General features: G+C 33.9%; 1 protein-coding gene across 1 annotated transcript in view; it reads right to left on the reverse strand.

Annotated features, from left to right (window-relative positions):
* The window catches only part of Cfap47 (cilia and flagella associated protein 47), a 236,379-nt gene that overhangs the window by 142,918 nt on the left and 74,885 nt on the right, over positions 1-18,576 (reverse strand). Inside the window, exons 26-30 of the mRNA XM_036173897.1 lie at positions 17,335-17,544; positions 14,731-14,831; positions 10,093-10,248; positions 8,816-9,044; positions 4,288-4,509 (exon numbers count right to left, since the gene is read on the reverse strand). Of these exons, the coding sequence (XP_036029790.1) occupies positions 4,288-4,509; positions 8,816-9,044; positions 10,093-10,248; positions 14,731-14,831; positions 17,335-17,544 (918 nt within the window). The remainder of the gene's footprint in view (positions 1-4,287; positions 4,510-8,815; positions 9,045-10,092; positions 10,249-14,730; positions 14,832-17,334; positions 17,545-18,576) is intronic.

Genomic DNA, 18,576 nt, shown 5'->3' on the forward strand with positions numbered 1-18,576 from the left:
ATCTATCAATAATGAAATTATGCATGGGATTACCTTTATAAGATATGATTAAAGAGAAAAACTTAATCAATGTTTATAATCATTCTTATCTACCTTGATATGTTGATTGAATATAGTGACCTATGACTTGGATCTTTTCAGTCAAGGTGATATTCTATTACTGCCATAACAATTAGAATTTCAAAAACATCTACAAAATACTTCAATACAACATATAACTTATGAGTTCATTAATCACCTAATACCAAATGAATGACTATCACCCAATATACCTAAAACTGTAAAATAAGCTATTAATCAACTAATTATTCCAAATGGCATATCAAAACTTATAGAATAGTTTATTGTATAAACTTGTGATAGTATACACTAAGGAATATATACGTGATGGATTTTAAATTATTTATATATATATATATATATATATATATATATATATACATGTACATTTTATATATTCAGATGTATGTATCTATAACTTACCACATTCAAGATGTGAATACATACACAAATTATTTCATCACTATCAAATATCAAAAGAAATTTAATCCACCCCTCCTTCATAATGGATGGCTATCATCAATAGCACCACTAAGCAAAAATCAAGTACATTATGTTAAAGGTGTTTCCTAGTGGAGATTTGTGTGTTTGAGTTCAAATCACTTCGTGAGCACAGAGCAGCATTAAACAGTACAGCATTAACAAAGAACTCTATAACTAGTGCTCAAACAGGATCTATTTTCAGTAGTTTAGTCCTACAGTCACAGAGAAGTGAGGAAACAACAGGAAGAAAGGAAGTTAAAGATGACACTGAAAAGTAAAACATTGATGCTCTTACTAAAGAATATCAATAGAAATGTGGGGAAAGAAGTTTGTGAGACTGAAGCAGTAAGCACAGTTCTCCAGTTCTTTCACTCTATATGGTCCTGGACTAGTCTGCACTTACACAAAAAGCTAATTCTTACCCTGTGTATATTACTCCTACAAACTGTCATCATCTTTAAATTACTATAGTGTTACAAAAAGTCTTTTTCTTTGAAATACCACTCATTAGCAAGAATGGCCAACCTAAAGCCTAAATAAGAATTACAGTACATATATCCTATTCAGTTGACATCTTGTGAGATAGTATTAAACAGAGTAAAACAAAAAGACAGACAATTCAGAGGCATATGCAGAAACTAGAATACTTCCTTGTGACTAAAGCAATGCAATATTTTAGAAGAAAGTTAACATTTCTAACAAAGGCTACTCACAGCCTAATGAAACACGGCATCAATTAAATGGGAGTATCTCAAGGAAGAATATAACTTGTTACTTACGAGTACCCTAATGTCCAGCAGTATAGAGCCATGTAAAAGTTGAGGATGATTAATATATTTGTAGAAACTGATTTCCAAATTTTTTTATTTTAAATATTTCTCGATGCCTAACTTTAGGACTGCATAGATACTATGTATTTTCCTCACCTATAGATTTTTACACCTACTTTGAGCCCTTATAGAGAAATGTGTTTACTAACACATTTGGTTATACTTTTACATAGGCTTACTGCTTCAGTGTCTTATGTTTACAATGAGTATTTCAAAACAAGAATCCCAGCACTTGGAAGGTGGAGGCAGGCAGACTGTGTAAGTTCATTGCCAGCCTGGTCTACACAGTGAGACCTAGGACAGCCAGGACTGTTTTGCAGAGAAAAAAAAATTATGATGAATTAATAAATTCTAAATGTAATCTTCTAACAGCAGAGGTCTCTAAAATTATAATTTAAACTCTAAACATGATTCACGTAACTGCTAAGTAGGTATATATGCAAAAGTCCATAGCCACTGAGTTATCAGATTAAGAGAAACAAATAACATTTACAACTATTTTGAATTTTGATACATTTATTTCCTGGATGAAATATATGCATTTATCTTTGATTAATGACCCGATTTTATTAACAATGCTGCCACTTTCTAAATGTTATGTAATTTTTATCACAGTCAACATATCCTGACGGCCATATATTTGCTGATGAAAAGCAAATAAATCTGAATGGCTTGGCTTTAATGCCAAAATCATTCTTTCATACCTGCAATGATCACATCAAAAAAAAAATGTCAAAACAGAATGACCCATGTTAATGTCAACACTACTGGGAAATATGCAAAACATAATCACAAGTGCCACAGAGCTAAGTACTTAAACCTTCTTTCTCTCCAAGTGAATATTCCATTAAGTTATATAAATGTCATTTTTAAACAAATGTTTTTGAAATTTGTCTTATTTAAGTAGTGGGTTTACCTTATTAAATTAGTCCTAGGAAGATTAAAATCAGAAAATGATAAATTAAAAGAAAAAGGTAACTTTTTATATTTAAATATCAAGATTTTAATAAAGTTTCTAATATATGTCTTATAAGGACCCAAGTCCTACCTATGTCTCTGGCTTAATTTAACTTGGAGACCTTTTTTCCACATACTGTTATCTTAGGACTCAGTACCCCAGCTAAGAATTTTAAGTAGGGCACAATTCAATACACCAACACACAGTAGAGTTAAAATTATTTACATAATCGTATTTTTGCTATTTAACTGACCTAATTTTCCCATTCTCTTGTCTTGACTCCATGTAGAACAGTGGTTCTCAACCTATGTGTATGATCCCTTTGGAGGTCACATATCAAATATCATGAATATCAGATATTTATATTATAATTCATAACAGTAGCAAAGATACATTTATGGAATGGAAACAAAATAATTTTATGGTTGGGGGTTACAACGTATGGAAATGTACTAAAGGATCCCAAAATTAGGAAGGATGAGAATTAGAGATTTAGAGGTTTAGAGAAAAAAATATGAAAACTTTAACTTCCATATATGCTGTCTTTTGTTAATGTCATATATCTCTTCAAATCTCTTAAGGTAACTTTCTCTGTCCTTGTGGTAAAAACTCAATATTTCAGATCTGTCCCCTATTACCATCATTAATGGAATATGGCTTCGGGGAAGAGGAATATTCGCTGTCAGTAAAGATTCAAATTCAACTTCAAGCTTCCTTACCTTGACAATACCATGCAAAGCCATACATCGACTTTCCTATTTCCAATGTGTTATTCTTTTCTAAAGGAGGCCTAGCAAATTAGCAAATTATCTCCAGTCTCTCAGAATATGGATCAGCCATGCATTTGAGCTTTAATGAGACAAAATGTCTTGATCATACCCAGTACACACTCCATCCTCCTTTTCTCCCAGGCCCTCCTCCAATCAAATTCTATTCTATTACATGAGAAATCTACCAGGGCCCATATTTCTAAAGAAATATGACTACCCTTTCCCCAGAAACAATCCACTGTCAATCACTCCTTAGCTAGGAATAAGGAGACTTGTGAACCTTTCCATCACATAATCTGATTGGATGCTACCAATAATCTAAGTATTTTTGTTAGTTTCTTTTTTTTTTTTTTTTTTTTTTGCTCACTGGATTTATGACATATATGCTGTGGTGATATTTTATTTGTATGTTAATAAATAAAGTTTGCCTGAAGATAAGAGGTCACAGCCATAAACAGAAGTCAGGCAGTGGTAGCACACACCCTTAATCTGATCACATGGCAGGCAGAGTCTCTGTGTGTTCAAGGACACAGGCAAGCCTGGTGACACACACCTTTAATCCCAGTAACAACCATAGAGACCTGGAGGTCTGTATAGACAGGCACTGACAAGGAAGTGATGTGGCTGGGCTTAGAGCCAATGAGAAAGCAGAACAGGAAGGCAATAATGGCACAGGTTAGACAGGAAGAGGTTCTCTTGGGAAACTACAGTGAAGTGGTAAGCTAATGATAGTTGGAGGCTATTGGTTTGATCTGTAGAGTTTGCACCTCTGTATTTGACTCTGTGTTTCTTATTTGATAAGACTGTTTAGAAATTTGTCTACAATATGCCTTCAAAATAGGTCACGGACTAGGACTATTTATATCATCTTGCAATTTATAATTAATACAAATTAGCATCATAAACTCTGTGAGAGTGAACAAGTTGTTTTAACAAGCCATCCCAATGATATGAGCACATGATGAAGTTTGTATGGTAGTGTATCATATTATGCATCCATAAATGTTATAGTATGCTTATGTTAATTATTGTATATTTCTCTGTGACATATTATAGTGTGTATAACAAAATATTTGTGAACAAAATACCAATTATTTCCTTCAATAAATCCACTCACGTGTCCATCTATTGACCAATTCAGTTAAGCCATGATTACATGTTTAAACTAGTGTATCTAAGCTCTTACGTAATAAAGTCTAGAAGTGAGGCATGTTGTGAATGGAGCTGGATCACCCTTTCAGTGTTATCCACAGGTAAGGACTGGTTTGAGTTAATTCCAGGTGGCAGTCTTCCACTCAAGTGAAGTACCACATCATAGATTGTCTTATTATATTTGGAAAAATCATACTGTCTGGAAAATTTCTTGGGGGGTGAGGATGCTGAATAGAACTGTATTTTCTGGACATCCCTATGGAAAAAAGGAATAAAGGAATGTCAGTCTCAAAATGTTTCTTCATGCAAAAATATGGTCAATAACTAAAGCAAATAATATTAAGGTATACAAAACAATAAATCCCAAATTGCAATTCATGTGGCTACATTTGCAAGCACAAATTAAATTTTTAAATATTCCTAGACATTTACACTATCTCATTTACACACATACCACTAATACTGCAATTGAGAGGCTCAAAGAGTGGATTGGATACAGAATGGGTTTGAAAAAAAAAAATAAGAGCCGATTCCTGCTCTCATCTAATCAATATGCATTAATATGGAAAGTAACGTAAACTCACTGGGCACAATCCTGCATTCTATAATCTAAACACAATTTTTATACTTGCCAAGATAATTTTAAATTTTAAAGTATACATCATACATGTATGTAAAAAGATAAATTCTATCAATTTCTCCATATTTGAACCTTAACATTTAAAATAGGGTAGCCGGGCAGTGGTGGTACATGCCTTTAATCCCAGCACTCGGGAGGCTGAGCCAGGCGGATCTCTGTGAGTTGGAGGCCAGCCTGGGCTACCAAGTGAGTTCCAGGAAAAGCGCAAAGCTACACAGAGAAACCTGTCTTAAAAAACCCAAAAATAAATAAACAAACAAACAAACAAACAAATAAATAAATAAATAAATAAAATAGGGTAGCCTGCACAATGACCTAGTAAGGATTCGTACTTAAAATATAAATTTCAGAATTCTACTGCTTCTATATACACAACTACTCTTTAAATAAGATGTAGCAATGTTCATTCCCTACATCTTTTCCACAGGTTTGATACATACTCAGTTTTTTGATGGATTAAAGAATAAGTCTACCAATCTTTGCTTTCTGTATTTTGTTATATATCACATGGTAAACTGTATAACTATTTACAAACAATTTAAATCACAGATGACCATGAGCTCAGATTGAGAAATCAAAACTATTCAAGGGGTCATTTTAATTAGCACTTCTCATGTTTGGTCTCAATAGCCTAAATAGTACATTGTATTAGGAAAGGGTTAAATTGTTCAAACCTGGCTATACCACTTACTGTGTATTTTTCCAGTTTCCTCAAAAATATAAAATATAGTAGAGCTCTTATACCCTAGAATTACTATTAGGAAACAAATATTTTATGGAGAAAATTAGTGTCATCATAAACAAGGTAAATAAACAATAACAGCCAATAACAACAGATACACAGGACTCCAGATAATACAGTATAAAACTACATGTATTATTAATTTGCACATGAAAATTAAGTGGTAAAATCTAGAAAAAAACATACTAAATACAAATGAGAAGTCAATTAATGAGTTTAATAACAAATCCTGCTCAGTGCAGTAAGATGCAAACACAATAACTTGTGGATTCCTGTGTAAGTTTTAAAACAATTGGCTGATTTTTTGCCCCTGGAGCTGTTGCATTTACATGATGGCTTGCTGTAAGTTGGGAAGGAGAGCTCTGAGCTCAGTCTGGAAGAAAGATTACTATATTTCTCATCATCTTCTAACCTATAGACTGCTGTGCTGTCAGGTGGGGTCTGAAAAAGCTCAATATAAAAATAAATCTCAGTATCCTCTCAGCTTCCATGACTCTGGGTGATGTTAGAGAAGACATACCACCTAACTACAATAAACACTATCTTGGTCACGTCCTAGTGTATTCCCCTAACAAAGGAAGTAAAAAAAAATATTCTGCAATCTTTACTTCTTTAGCTCTTACTATGTTTTGATGTTGCTTTTATTCATATTTTATTTATAATTTTTTCATGCTAGTCTTCCTTTCATATTTATTTAAATATATTTGCATATTTTTAAATTTTGTAATCAGATCCTTTATATTAAATATGTATTTTTATCAGTTATATTCACCCCTCCTCCCAAATTTTACAAAGATCAGACATCTGAAAATCTACTGTTGTTTTCTCATCCATTTCCTCACACCCTTTCCCTTTTACTTCTTTAATTTAACCTTGATTGACTTTTGTTTTCTTCCACTTCTCACCAAACCTTGCATTTATTGTTACAAGTTCTTTTAAATTTACTGAATTTAATATCATACCAGACTCTTCATTGTTTGCCAATTCATGTTCTATGGTTATTGGGGAAACAGTCATCCTTAATTGATTTCTCTATCTGCTTTAGTATGAAATGGTTGCTCTTAAAACTGCTTGACTTCTCTATGAACACTACTGTGGACTGACTGAGCTCTAAAGAGAAAACTCACAACTGAAAAAGATCAATAGAAATGAAAGATCTGGAGATCCCAGCATTGTACAAAGTGAAACATCAAAACATACAAAAAGGAAAATTATACTTTCAAAACTTCCAGTGTTTTTAGTAGCACATTTTAAAAATTATGATTGACTTCAAAGAAAACTCAACAAATAGATGACTAAAAAAAATGGATCCCAGGCCTTGGGTGTAGCAGGGTATGATTGAACACACCTGCAATTGCATTACTTGGTATGCAAAGGCAGAATTGCCACAGTTAAGGCCAAGCTAGTTTACATAAGGAGACCCAGAACTACATATACATAGCAATACCATGTTTCACAAACAAAAGATCTTGGATGAGAAATTCTGAGGAAAAAAAATAAAAATCATAGAACTGAAAATCTTAGGAAACCCATAAAAACTCAAGGAAAAAAATCACCCACAAATGAAGAAGACAGAATATGAAGGATTGAAGCAAAAGTTGAGGAATTGTAATTTTCAAACAGCAATAAAGAAATAATTACAACAACAATATATGAGACATCTGGGTTACAATTAAAAGGTCAAACCAATAAATCTATTCCATAAAAGAGTGTCCTAAGATACAGATTAATAATACTCCAGTATATACATGCAAAGGAATCAAATTATACAGTATAGCTAACTGTAAGTTATGCAATCATCCTAAGTGTCCATCTACAGATAAACAATGAGGAAAATATTACACACACACACACACACACACACACACACACACACACACACACATTTAGCCGAAAAAAGGGATGAAATCATGTTGCTTGCAAGAAACTGCAGGCAACAGGATATAATTATGTGAAAGGAAATAAACCAGATTTAGAAGCATAATATCACATTTCTTATCATAAACAGGATCTAAATTATAAAAAGACATGAAAGCAGAAGGAGATTATTTCAAAAAATGGAGGCCAGTGGGATGAGTACTAAAGAAAATGGGGAAGTTAGTAAGACCAAAGCACAGTATATACATGTAAAGATAACAATGATTACACAAAATTTTATAGAATTAATGCTCATAACAAGTTAATTTAAATCAAAATTATTATGTTGAAGAGGGACATATGAACCACATAATTTAAATTTGCATCTTCTTAGTCTCCATAGTCTCCTAATGAGTCATAGTTTTAAAGTAAATTAAGTCTGTTTCAATCAAAATAATCCAAATAAGCACACTATACCTTAGAAAAGTACAAAACATTTATCATGGTCTGTTATTCCTTGTTCTCCCTTTCTGTTCTTGATCCAGCTGGGATCTCCTGCACCCCTAAGCTCTCTTTCCCTGAAGACCACACGAGAATAGTGCTCGAGAGGTCCCCAGAAATCCACTATGATACATCCTCTGTAGACTGCTGGCAATGGTCGAGAGAAAGCCTGATCTGACCTAGTCTGGTGATCAGATGGCCAAACACCCTGACTGTCGTGCTGGAACTCTCATCCAATAACTGATGGAAGTGGATGCAGAGATCCTTGGCCAGGCCCCAGGTGGAGCTCCAGGAGTCCAGTTGTCAAGAAAGAGGAGGGACTGTAAGAGCGTGAATTGTTGAGACTAAGATTGGAAAAAGCACAGGGACAAATAGCCAAACAAATGGAAACACATGAACTATGAACCAAAAGCTGTGGAGCCCCCAGCTGGAGCAGGCCCTGTGTATAAGTGAGACAATTGAATAGCTTGAACTGTTTGGGAGGCACCCAGGCTGTGGGACTGGGACCTGTCCTTAGTGCATGAGCTGGCTGTTTGGAACCTTGGGCTTACACAGGGACATTTTGCTCATCCTGGAAAGAGGGGACTGGACCTGCATGTACTGAATCCACCAGGTTGAATTGAATCACCAGGGGAGTCTTGGCCCTGGGGGAGATGGGAATGGAGGGGAGGGGCTGGGGGGAAGGTGGGGGCGGGGCCGGAGGGGGGAGGACAGGGGAACCCATGGCTGATGTGTAAAATTAAATTAAATTTAAAAAATAAAAATGAAAAAATAAATTTTAAAAGTACAAAACAAAGAATTTATAAAATACGTATTTTTCACCTTCTTATTGTCTCAGGAATAGAAAGAGAATGGGGCCCTTCAGGCCATCCAAAGAGACTGAACCAGGTCTGAGCTGCGTCAACAACCTTCTGAAAATAATCATAAGCTGTTGATCCTTCTTCAGGTGCAAAGAACTGCTGATTCTTCTCTTCATTTTCCAGAGATCCAGCATGGGCTCTCTCTGAAATACTTTCATCCGAGTCAAAACGATCACGTGTAATTTCCATCCCTAAAGTCCACATTTGTTATACAAATTATTATTTGACCACAGAATATTCTTCTTCTAATTATCTCTAATTATAACAGGCAAATAAAAACCCATGCAAAAGTACTCTATACTCTTCAATAAATTTGTGTGCATCTACTATACTTTAAAATAAATAATAAATACTAAAACATTTGAAGTATATTTATTCAATATAGAAAACAGTGATGTTTTATACTTGTCAGAAGTTTATTCACAAATATTCCTATGATTGTTTACTTTTGTTTACATAAAAGCTGATTAATATTTCTTTACCATTGCCTATTATACAAAATTGGACTTCATTTGAAAAAAATTATAGAAACAAAATATCAACTACATATTCAAAATGTCTTTCTCTCTGAGCGATGCAATTAATATAACAAAAGATATGAACATTTTAAACAGTACAAATTAGTATGTTGTATTCTGTCAAAAGTATTTAGATATGCAATTACAAAAATGCAGATGCACACGACTGAAGTTGAATTTGCCCAGTTGATAAAAATTAATTTTAGCACATGACCCATATCTAGAGAAAAGGACATTTGAAATTAATTTCAAATATTATCACACTCCCATGTTTACCTAAGCTTACTACTTTCTAAGACAGGTTACTTTGGATCCAGCTTAAAAAAATGTAGTTAAAGCCTTAAATCTGCAGTTCACAACCTGTATACAGAAGGTACTTATAATGTTACAAAAAAGTTATAAGAGATCAACAGGATATTTAACATTTTAGTTAAATATAAAGAAAATAACTACTCTTGGGTTTTGTACTCAGTTATTTAATTAATGGAACCAGGTGGTACAAATTTTGGTGTATAGGATACTACTGAGGTATTAAGAACACTGTAAATGCAGAGAATTTCTATTGATAATCACTGAAAAACTTACCCAGAGCAGATGAACCACTAAGACTGTGACAAATTCAAGGGATTTTAATGAAGTTATTGCTTGAAATACTTGTTTTGATGTTAAGATCATTATCATGGACTAGATTTGAGAAGTGCATTATACATTTTTCACATACCAACAAATAGGTTCCCAAGTGTAAGTTCAGCATCATTAGATTTAGAAGCAAAGGATCCCTTTTTCCCAAAATGTGTAGAAACTGATTTGGATTCCCGGCGTGGAATCATAGGAATCAAAAAACTGCCTCTCGGCTTTGTAAGATTTCCTGCTTTATCTATAAATGAAAAATTAGAGCACAGTTAGACACAGAAATATTTCCAAAATTTAATATCCCATTCTTTAACTTTTATTTCATAAAATATTTATAAAAATAGTAAAAGAAAAAGTCTAATTATCAATTATGTTATTACATGAGTTGACAAATTAAAATAGCATAACTGGTGGTATAGTTTCATAAACTGAATGGATTATATAAGCCAAAGTTATTAGAGAATGAACAATACTTAACTTTAGCATAAAAACGTGTAAATATTATTACACCAAATAATTAGAATTATTACATAAAAAACATGAAAGAGTTACTAACAAAAATACCTTTTCTTATTGATGCTCAAAAATGAAATCACTTCTTGTTTATGAGCTAATACCATTCCAGAGATTTTAATCCCTATTCCAGATAGAACTGCTATAAACTTTAGAGTTTTCAACTCACAGTATTTAATTAACCTTATAAAGACACATATATTGCAAATCACACACACACACACACACACACACACACACACACACACACACACACACACACACACACACACACACACACACACACACACACACACACACACGTCAAATGTAAACCTGTACAGTTAAATAGAAAATTGATCTCATACGTTGATAAGGACTAATTTTGAGCACCTAAATTCTGGGTATCTTATACAAATTCTCTGAAAAGTATTATATCTAAAAAAATGAAACAACAAGTCCTGAGGTAACTGTTTGTGAGGATTACTTTGAAAGCAATATCAAATATCTGGGGTTGGGGATTTAGCTCAGTGGTAGAGCACTCGCCTAGCAAGCGCAAGGTCCTGGGTTTGATCCTCAGCTCAAAAAACAAAACAAAACAAAACAAAACCAAAAAAACAAATATCAATAAGCTGTTATATACTAAGTTTCTTACAAAATTTTTTAGAGCAAAAGTATTCATAATTTGTCAAAGAAGTTGACCCAATAGGTCTCAGGGGATTCTTAGGGCCTCAGTTTCTATTTGTCTCTGTCTCTGTGTCTGCTGTTCTCTCATTCTCTATCATCTAGCTATATCTATCTACCTACCTACCTGTCTGTCTGTCTGCCCCTTGTATGCAACACTACATCATGCCAATTTTACTGTCCTATAAATTTCTTTAAAACTCCATTTTGTCTCCCCACCACCCATCAACACCTGGGCCAGATGGGAGAACTGGCCCTGTGGTCCTAAGAATGGAAAAGACATCCTTGACCCTCACCAACTGAAACATTCTGCACCTCCCCAGGGAAGCACAATAGAGCCAATCCTGTTAGCCCAGGTGTGGGTGAGCCAGCCCCAAAGTTGTGAGCACTGTACAGCTCTCCCCATTTCTCATCTGTCTCATGTCAACATGGGCAGGGGACTGATACCATCCCCCCACCCCTCACATCAATGCCTGCTGCAGGTAAGAGAGCAGGCCTTGTGGTCATAAGAGTGGGAGAGACAAGAACCCTATCAGCGCAGGTGTCCATAAGCCAGTTATAAATATGGGAGAGATGTTCACATATCTCATCTGGTGGACCAACCCTACAATTGCCCAATCCCAGAACTTGGATTATGACTTGGCCTTCCCCAACATCCACCCCATCTATGACCCGTTGAAGCATGTGAAGGAAGCTGACCTGCAGACCCTAAGCTGCAGGATCTCCACAACACAGGGCAACAACAGGAAGAGTCCTAATGAAGACCTAGCATCAGGTGTTGTAGAAGCCAGAGGCCTCAAACCAGACCAATGATTCTACAATGAACTGTTTCAAGTAAAGATTATGAACAAAAGTATCTACAGTGTGACTTACTGTGTCACATTGCAGCCACCATGATGAGAATTTTAATTTTTCCCCTTTTTACTTATTTCTTTTTTTCTCCTAAGTTTTGTTTGAGGTGGTGGGGGAGGATGCATGGGCAGAGGGCAGATGGAAAGGGATGGGGAAATGAATGGGATCAAGATAACATGATGTAAAAGGCATGTAGAATTAACTAAATAATTTTTTAAAAAACTTGATTTTGTGATGGGTAGACTATACTACTTGATATATAGTAATATATATACAATATAATTTGTAATGCTAATGTACAAATGATGATGCTTTCTTGGAGTTTTATTATTCAACTGAACCATTATATAATAAAGGTAATACAGGATAAATACCCTTTTGTAAAATCTATCATATAATATGTGAGACCTTCTGAACAGAAGAACAAAAAGAAAAATTAGTCACATTCTCAAATGTCTTTATAAATATCACAAAAGAATGCAGATGCAAAGCCTGATAAGTCAAAATGAAGTATGGAATATCACAGGGGAATGGTACAGAGATGAGAGTACACCTGATGAATGAAAATCCCATACACATAAAGGCAAGACTTTTCCTTTGTATGTAGCTACATAGTGTCTAATGGAGATAATTTTTCTAATCAGCAAAATATTATCAAAAAATATGGAGAACAGAAGAACTTGCAGAAGTTTGTTATTACCTCAGCCTCCTAGTCCTGGGGATCATGAGTATAAACTTCTCAACCTATGGAAATATTTCTTTGTGTGTGAGGGGGTGTGGGCATCTTTGTATGGGTGCCTGGAGAGGGCAGAAGACAACATTGGAACCACTAGAGCTATAGTTATATTAAGTTGGGAGCCACCAATGTAGGTGCAGAGCACAGAACTTGGGTCCTCTGGAAGAGCAGGACATGCTCTTAACTGCTAAGCTATTTCCCTACCCCATTATGGAAAATTTGTATGCATGGAAATCAAAGAGAAATTTCAATTTATAAATAGCATTGTTATCAGAGTATGAAGCATGGTTTCTGAATAAGAAGGGTATTGCAAGAGGCAGAGTACACTTTATAACTGTGCCTTGACTTCATGAAAACATGATCATGAATGTATGTGGCAGAAAGAAGTAAAAGGATTTGAAAGACATTTGGGGGTAAAATAATATAAATGGACAGATTGAATGTGCAGTGTGAGACAAAAGATATAATTAATGATGGTGCTCAGGTTTCTGGATTGGACATCAGATATAATTTAGATATATCTGTAGAGACGGAGTATATTGAAGAATGTGAATCATTCAGAGGGTGAGTTTTATTTCAGGCCTGTAATTTTGATTGTGCCTTAGGAAATCCAATGAAAAGTACCATCAAGGGACTTGGATTCTGAATTTCTGATTCTCTAACTAGAGGTTGAAGTTATAGCATACAAACTTTAAGAAAACAGACCTGATTTACACACAGAATTAAAAAGTACAGACAGAGGAAAATGATTTCATTAAATACACTTGAGGGAACATTTAGAGGGAATGAAGCAGACCTAGAGAAATATGATATGTGGTATCTCTGAGAATGTTTGAAGACAGAAACAGTGAATCGATAGTCTTAGCTGTGTTTAGTGGTGAAATATTACTTCCTGCTGACTTCTGAATTTTTTTCTTAGCTGGAGGAAAAGTACTTATTACTCATTGTTCTCTGTGAATTTTTCTCCTACCTCTGGAAAACGAAGTGTTTTGTTTTTGTTTGACAGGCAAGTTTAGAAAGAATAAATATGAAATGAGTAACTTGAATCTGCCCATTTTTTCTTTGGAATTATTCTGAGAAAATATAATCTACTTACTCCTTCCTGACATCTTCCTGGAAATTCACCTAAAGCACATAAATGAGTGACAGAATTTGTCTGGAAAGTGTACCAAAGGTTACGTAGTAGAGTAGAGACCACGAGTAGTAGGAGGTAAAGGAAAAATTTAAGCCAAAAAAGAATAGTAGCTTCTGGTCATGTGATTAGCATAAAAAGAGAAATTAAATTATAGATTCTGATATATGCTTAATATTTGGAGCTTCAGTGTAGTGTTATGGTATGGTGGTCTGTTTGTCTGTTTTTCTGAGAATTCACAAAGATTCTAGTCTCAAGAGACAGAATGAGACCAAGTATATTTTATAAATCTGACTATCATTTAAAGAGGCAATTGGATAATATACCTGATTAAAATAGAGAAAGAGGCTAACTTAGAAGTAAATTATGGACTTGACACTGCACAGTAAGACTACTATGAAATTGCAATATTGCTCTCTAATCAAATAATCCTATTTAACATTATTATTGGCAAGGCTAAAACAAATATAATTTGTATAAAGTCACTACAAACATCCATGTACAATACTTCATTTGACTTACATAAGGATCAATCTCCTATTTTATACATCTTCAGATACATTGTTAACTTCATGCAATAAAAGATATTGTTAGATTCTATTATTAATAACAAACAAAGCTCTGGGAAACAATAAATATTTCATGACCATGTGTTAAATTGCTTTTTTCAGGTGCTGGCAATCACACTAGCTCTTTGTACATGGGAGGCAACTATTGTACCATTATGCAACGCGCCTTTTTAATTTTAAATATAGTATATTTTTAGATATTAGACTTAGTTAAGAAGAACCTGAACACAGAGAGAATGGAATCAGCCATCAACAACTTACCATCCTTTAAAATAACTTTTTGCCTGTCCAGATGAACTGCCAAATATAGATAAATGGTAAGAATGCAATTTTCTGCTGTTGCTGTAACTGGAAGTGAAAACCTAAAAGTAAAAATATTTTTATCAATGAAATTATCACTTCACATGTAGTAAAGATGATAACATATTATAATAATTCGAAATACCTTTATGCTGAAAACACAAATTATTTATCATTTATTCTTTCCTTTTTTATAACCAATATGATTATCTTAAAAGTCTTTAACTTTAAATCTTCAATAGTTTACAAATGTCACTATAAAATACACTCCAGAAAAGAGATGGTTAACTGTGCGAGTTCAAAACACAGCTTTAAACTACTATGTGAACCAGTTCTTAAAAAGTAGAATTAGCAGAGGACACTGCTATACAATCCCTATATACTTTATAAAGCATTCTACATCAACACACCAGAGATACTTCCACACCCATGCTTACTGCTGTACTCTTTACAATAGCAAAGATACTGAACAAATAATAAAGTATTTGTTTAATCTGTCCTTGTCTGTGAAATGTAGCTTTTATACATACATAAAGTCATGTGTTTTTGGGTGTGCATATTTGAAAATAGGAAACTGGGAAATGGATGGAGACCAGTGGAAAAAGGGAAAGTAATGGATTAAAAAGAGTTAGGTTATGAAGAATGAATAATGCCGAAATACTATATAACTAAAAGATAATTATCTTTATAAAAAGTTAAAATTATGTATAATGAATATGAGCTAATAAAAAACAAAACAAACAAATAAAAGTCAACAGATTTTGGAATTTTAGAACTGAAATTAACACAATTTACTCACACTAACAATTTCCTAAATTTTCTAAAGTCATCAACATTTATCATCATCCCCATCTTGGAAATGACATTGATAACTCTTATTTCTTGTTCTAACAATGATTATCACTGCAGAAGGAAAAATATACTAGAGAAAATGCGGTGAGTGCTCTGCCTTTGTGCTCTCGTGCACTGAGATACCATTAACCAGTAATTTCTTACTGTCTTTTAAGTGAAGATCCTACTATAGACACTCATAAAGAAGTCAGGGGTTGTTCTTAGGGTCAAGTTCATATTCCCCAATCCTATATTATATGGGATCTTTATAGCCCAGGACCCTGTCTCAAGAAAAGAAGTTGTAACCTTAATAAGAATAGGAAAATCTGTACCGTGGCCTCATTCCCACAGAATACCAGAGAATTATATTGAGGCTCAGAATTTTACTTTTAAATCTTGTATTTATTTGATGTTATATTATAATCACTGTATTTGGATTCCTCTAGCCTGTTCGTCCCGCCCACCCCCCACCTCCCGCCCCGGGAACATTTCCTTAAGATTAAAAAAAAAACAACAAAAAAAACACTGCTTATTTGTGGTCACTGCTACTAGAGAAAAGCACCACTTGAAAAAAACAAAAAGAGATCAATCACTTGAAACATTAATTGTCGAGAAAAAGGAGGGACTGTAAGAGTGTGAATTGTTGAGACCAAGATTGGGAAAGCACAGGGACAAATAGCAAACTAGTAGAAACACATGAACTATGAACCAAAAGCTGTGGAGCCTCCAACTGGATCAGGCCCTCTGGATAAGTGAGACAATTGAATAGCTTGAACTGTTTGGGAGGCACCCAGTCTGTGGGACCCGGACCTGTCCTTAGTGCATGAGCTGGCTGTTTGGAACTTTGGGTTTACACTGAGACACTTTGCTCAGCCCGGAAGGAGAGGACTGGACCTGCCTGTACTGAATCCACCAGGTTTAGCTGAATCCCCAGGGGAGTCTTTGCCCTGGAGGAGATGGGAATGGAGGGGAGGGGATGGGGGGCAGGTAGGGGAAGGGGCAAGAGGGGGGAGGACAGGGGAACCCATGGCTGATGTGTAAAATTAAAACACAAATATAATGAATAAAAAAAGGAGAAAAATGCATGAGGCAGGCTCTAATGTTTATATCTACTATATACTAAACAAAATTTTCTTTATGTGTGTATGTGTGTGTATTTTGTATATTTGTATGTATGTGTTTGAGAAAGAAGGTGTTGGAAATAAATGGGAAAAGAGAAAGATGAAATAGATGTAAAAATATAGTGAGAAAGAAAGAAAATTATCTTCTTATACTTTTCTTATACTTTGTCACATATATATAACATAGCTGCTCTCAATAAATGTCTGTGTATAACAAAAATACCTGTACCATGCCACTGTTTTCCTTCAAGCTTTCTTCTGGGCTCTGTTATCTACAATCCACCAAGTCAAACCACCAAAACTATCAAAAAGAATCTGGCTGTACTTCCACACTTCATGCTCTACTTGACTGGTTGTAAAACATTTGCCCACATCACCTTTCTATTTACATATGAAAAGATGAGTCTGAGAAATCAAGTTAACTAAGTTATAATAGTTATAATGCATATAATACACTATTTTGCTATTTTTCATGTATTTGGAACATTAAAACTTTTATGTCCAAAATCACTATAGTAGATACTGTTCCTCTTCCCAGTTTACAAAAGTATAGAATATAAAACTAATATCCTTCAATGTCAAGTACAAAAGCACCCACATTTAAATATCTTACCAGTTATCTCTGTCATCACAAAAGAGAAGATTGGCAAAAAATGAAACAGGTTTAGTGGAACTGAAACTAAGATGACAAGGTAGCTCATCATTAATTCCAGTATCAGAGCCTGTGATAACTCTTCCTTTTGGAAAGGTCACAGTAAGTGGCTGAATCTCATCATCGTCAAGAAGTTTTGCAGTGGGAATCTTGAACTGTAGAGTTGAATTACTGTTTAAAATAAAAAAATATATTTTCCTCAAAATATCACCAATTAATTTGAATTAAATGTGTATTTATTTTTTCCAAAATCAACTATATGCAATAGTATGTGAAATATTTAAACATATATTTGTATCATCTTTCCCTGTCTATTCCCTTTGTTCTATAAGGGAATTAACAATATCCTAATGAAGATTTATCCAAAATGATCAATTATGATTTATAAAGTTAACATATAGATACATATACATTAAGTGACATTGATAGATTATATACATGAAGAAATTTAAAAATTTGGATACTAATAAGCATCTCCAGACAAAGCACAATTAATTTTAATCATTACATTATTTTAACATTTCAAATGCTAAATGTTGGGGCTGGAGAGATGGCTCAGTGGTAAAGAGCATTGACTGCCCTTCCAGAGGACCAGGGTTCAATTCCCAGCACCCATATGGCAGCTCACAACTATCTGTAATTCCAGGAGACCTGACACCCTTACACAGCCATCATGCAGGCAAAAATACTAAAACCTCATAAAATAAATATAAATAAATTTAAGAAAAAAAGAATGCTAAATGTTTATTTTATAAAACTTTTAAAATACATTTAGTATGATAAATGTTTATTTCATATATAAAATTTATCTAACTAATCAAAAATATATATAGTATCACATTGAAACTGATATGCTACTTATAATACTATTGCCAATAAATTTTGAAACACTAGCTTCTTTTATTTTTATTATACATATGAAAACATATAGCAAATAAGTATTATTAAATGGGAATAATATTCTCTTATTAATCAGTATGTACAACACTCACCTAATAAAAAAGGAAAGATGATGTACATCTGAATTTATCTATATGTTATACTAGACAAAATATGTAAAATTAACTCATAAGTCCAGTGGAAAACAATTTAGATATAATTGACTGTCACTGAATGTGTCATTTATGCTGCTGATTTCCTTATGTGTATATAGCAAGGAATCTAAGTATTATCATCTCTTCAAATCCTTTCACAGAATCATCA

The sequence above is a fragment of the Onychomys torridus genome, chromosome X, assembly GCF_903995425.1.
Source record: "Onychomys torridus chromosome X, mOncTor1.1, whole genome shotgun sequence".
Taxonomy (NCBI): Eukaryota; Metazoa; Chordata; class Mammalia; order Rodentia; family Cricetidae; genus Onychomys; species Onychomys torridus.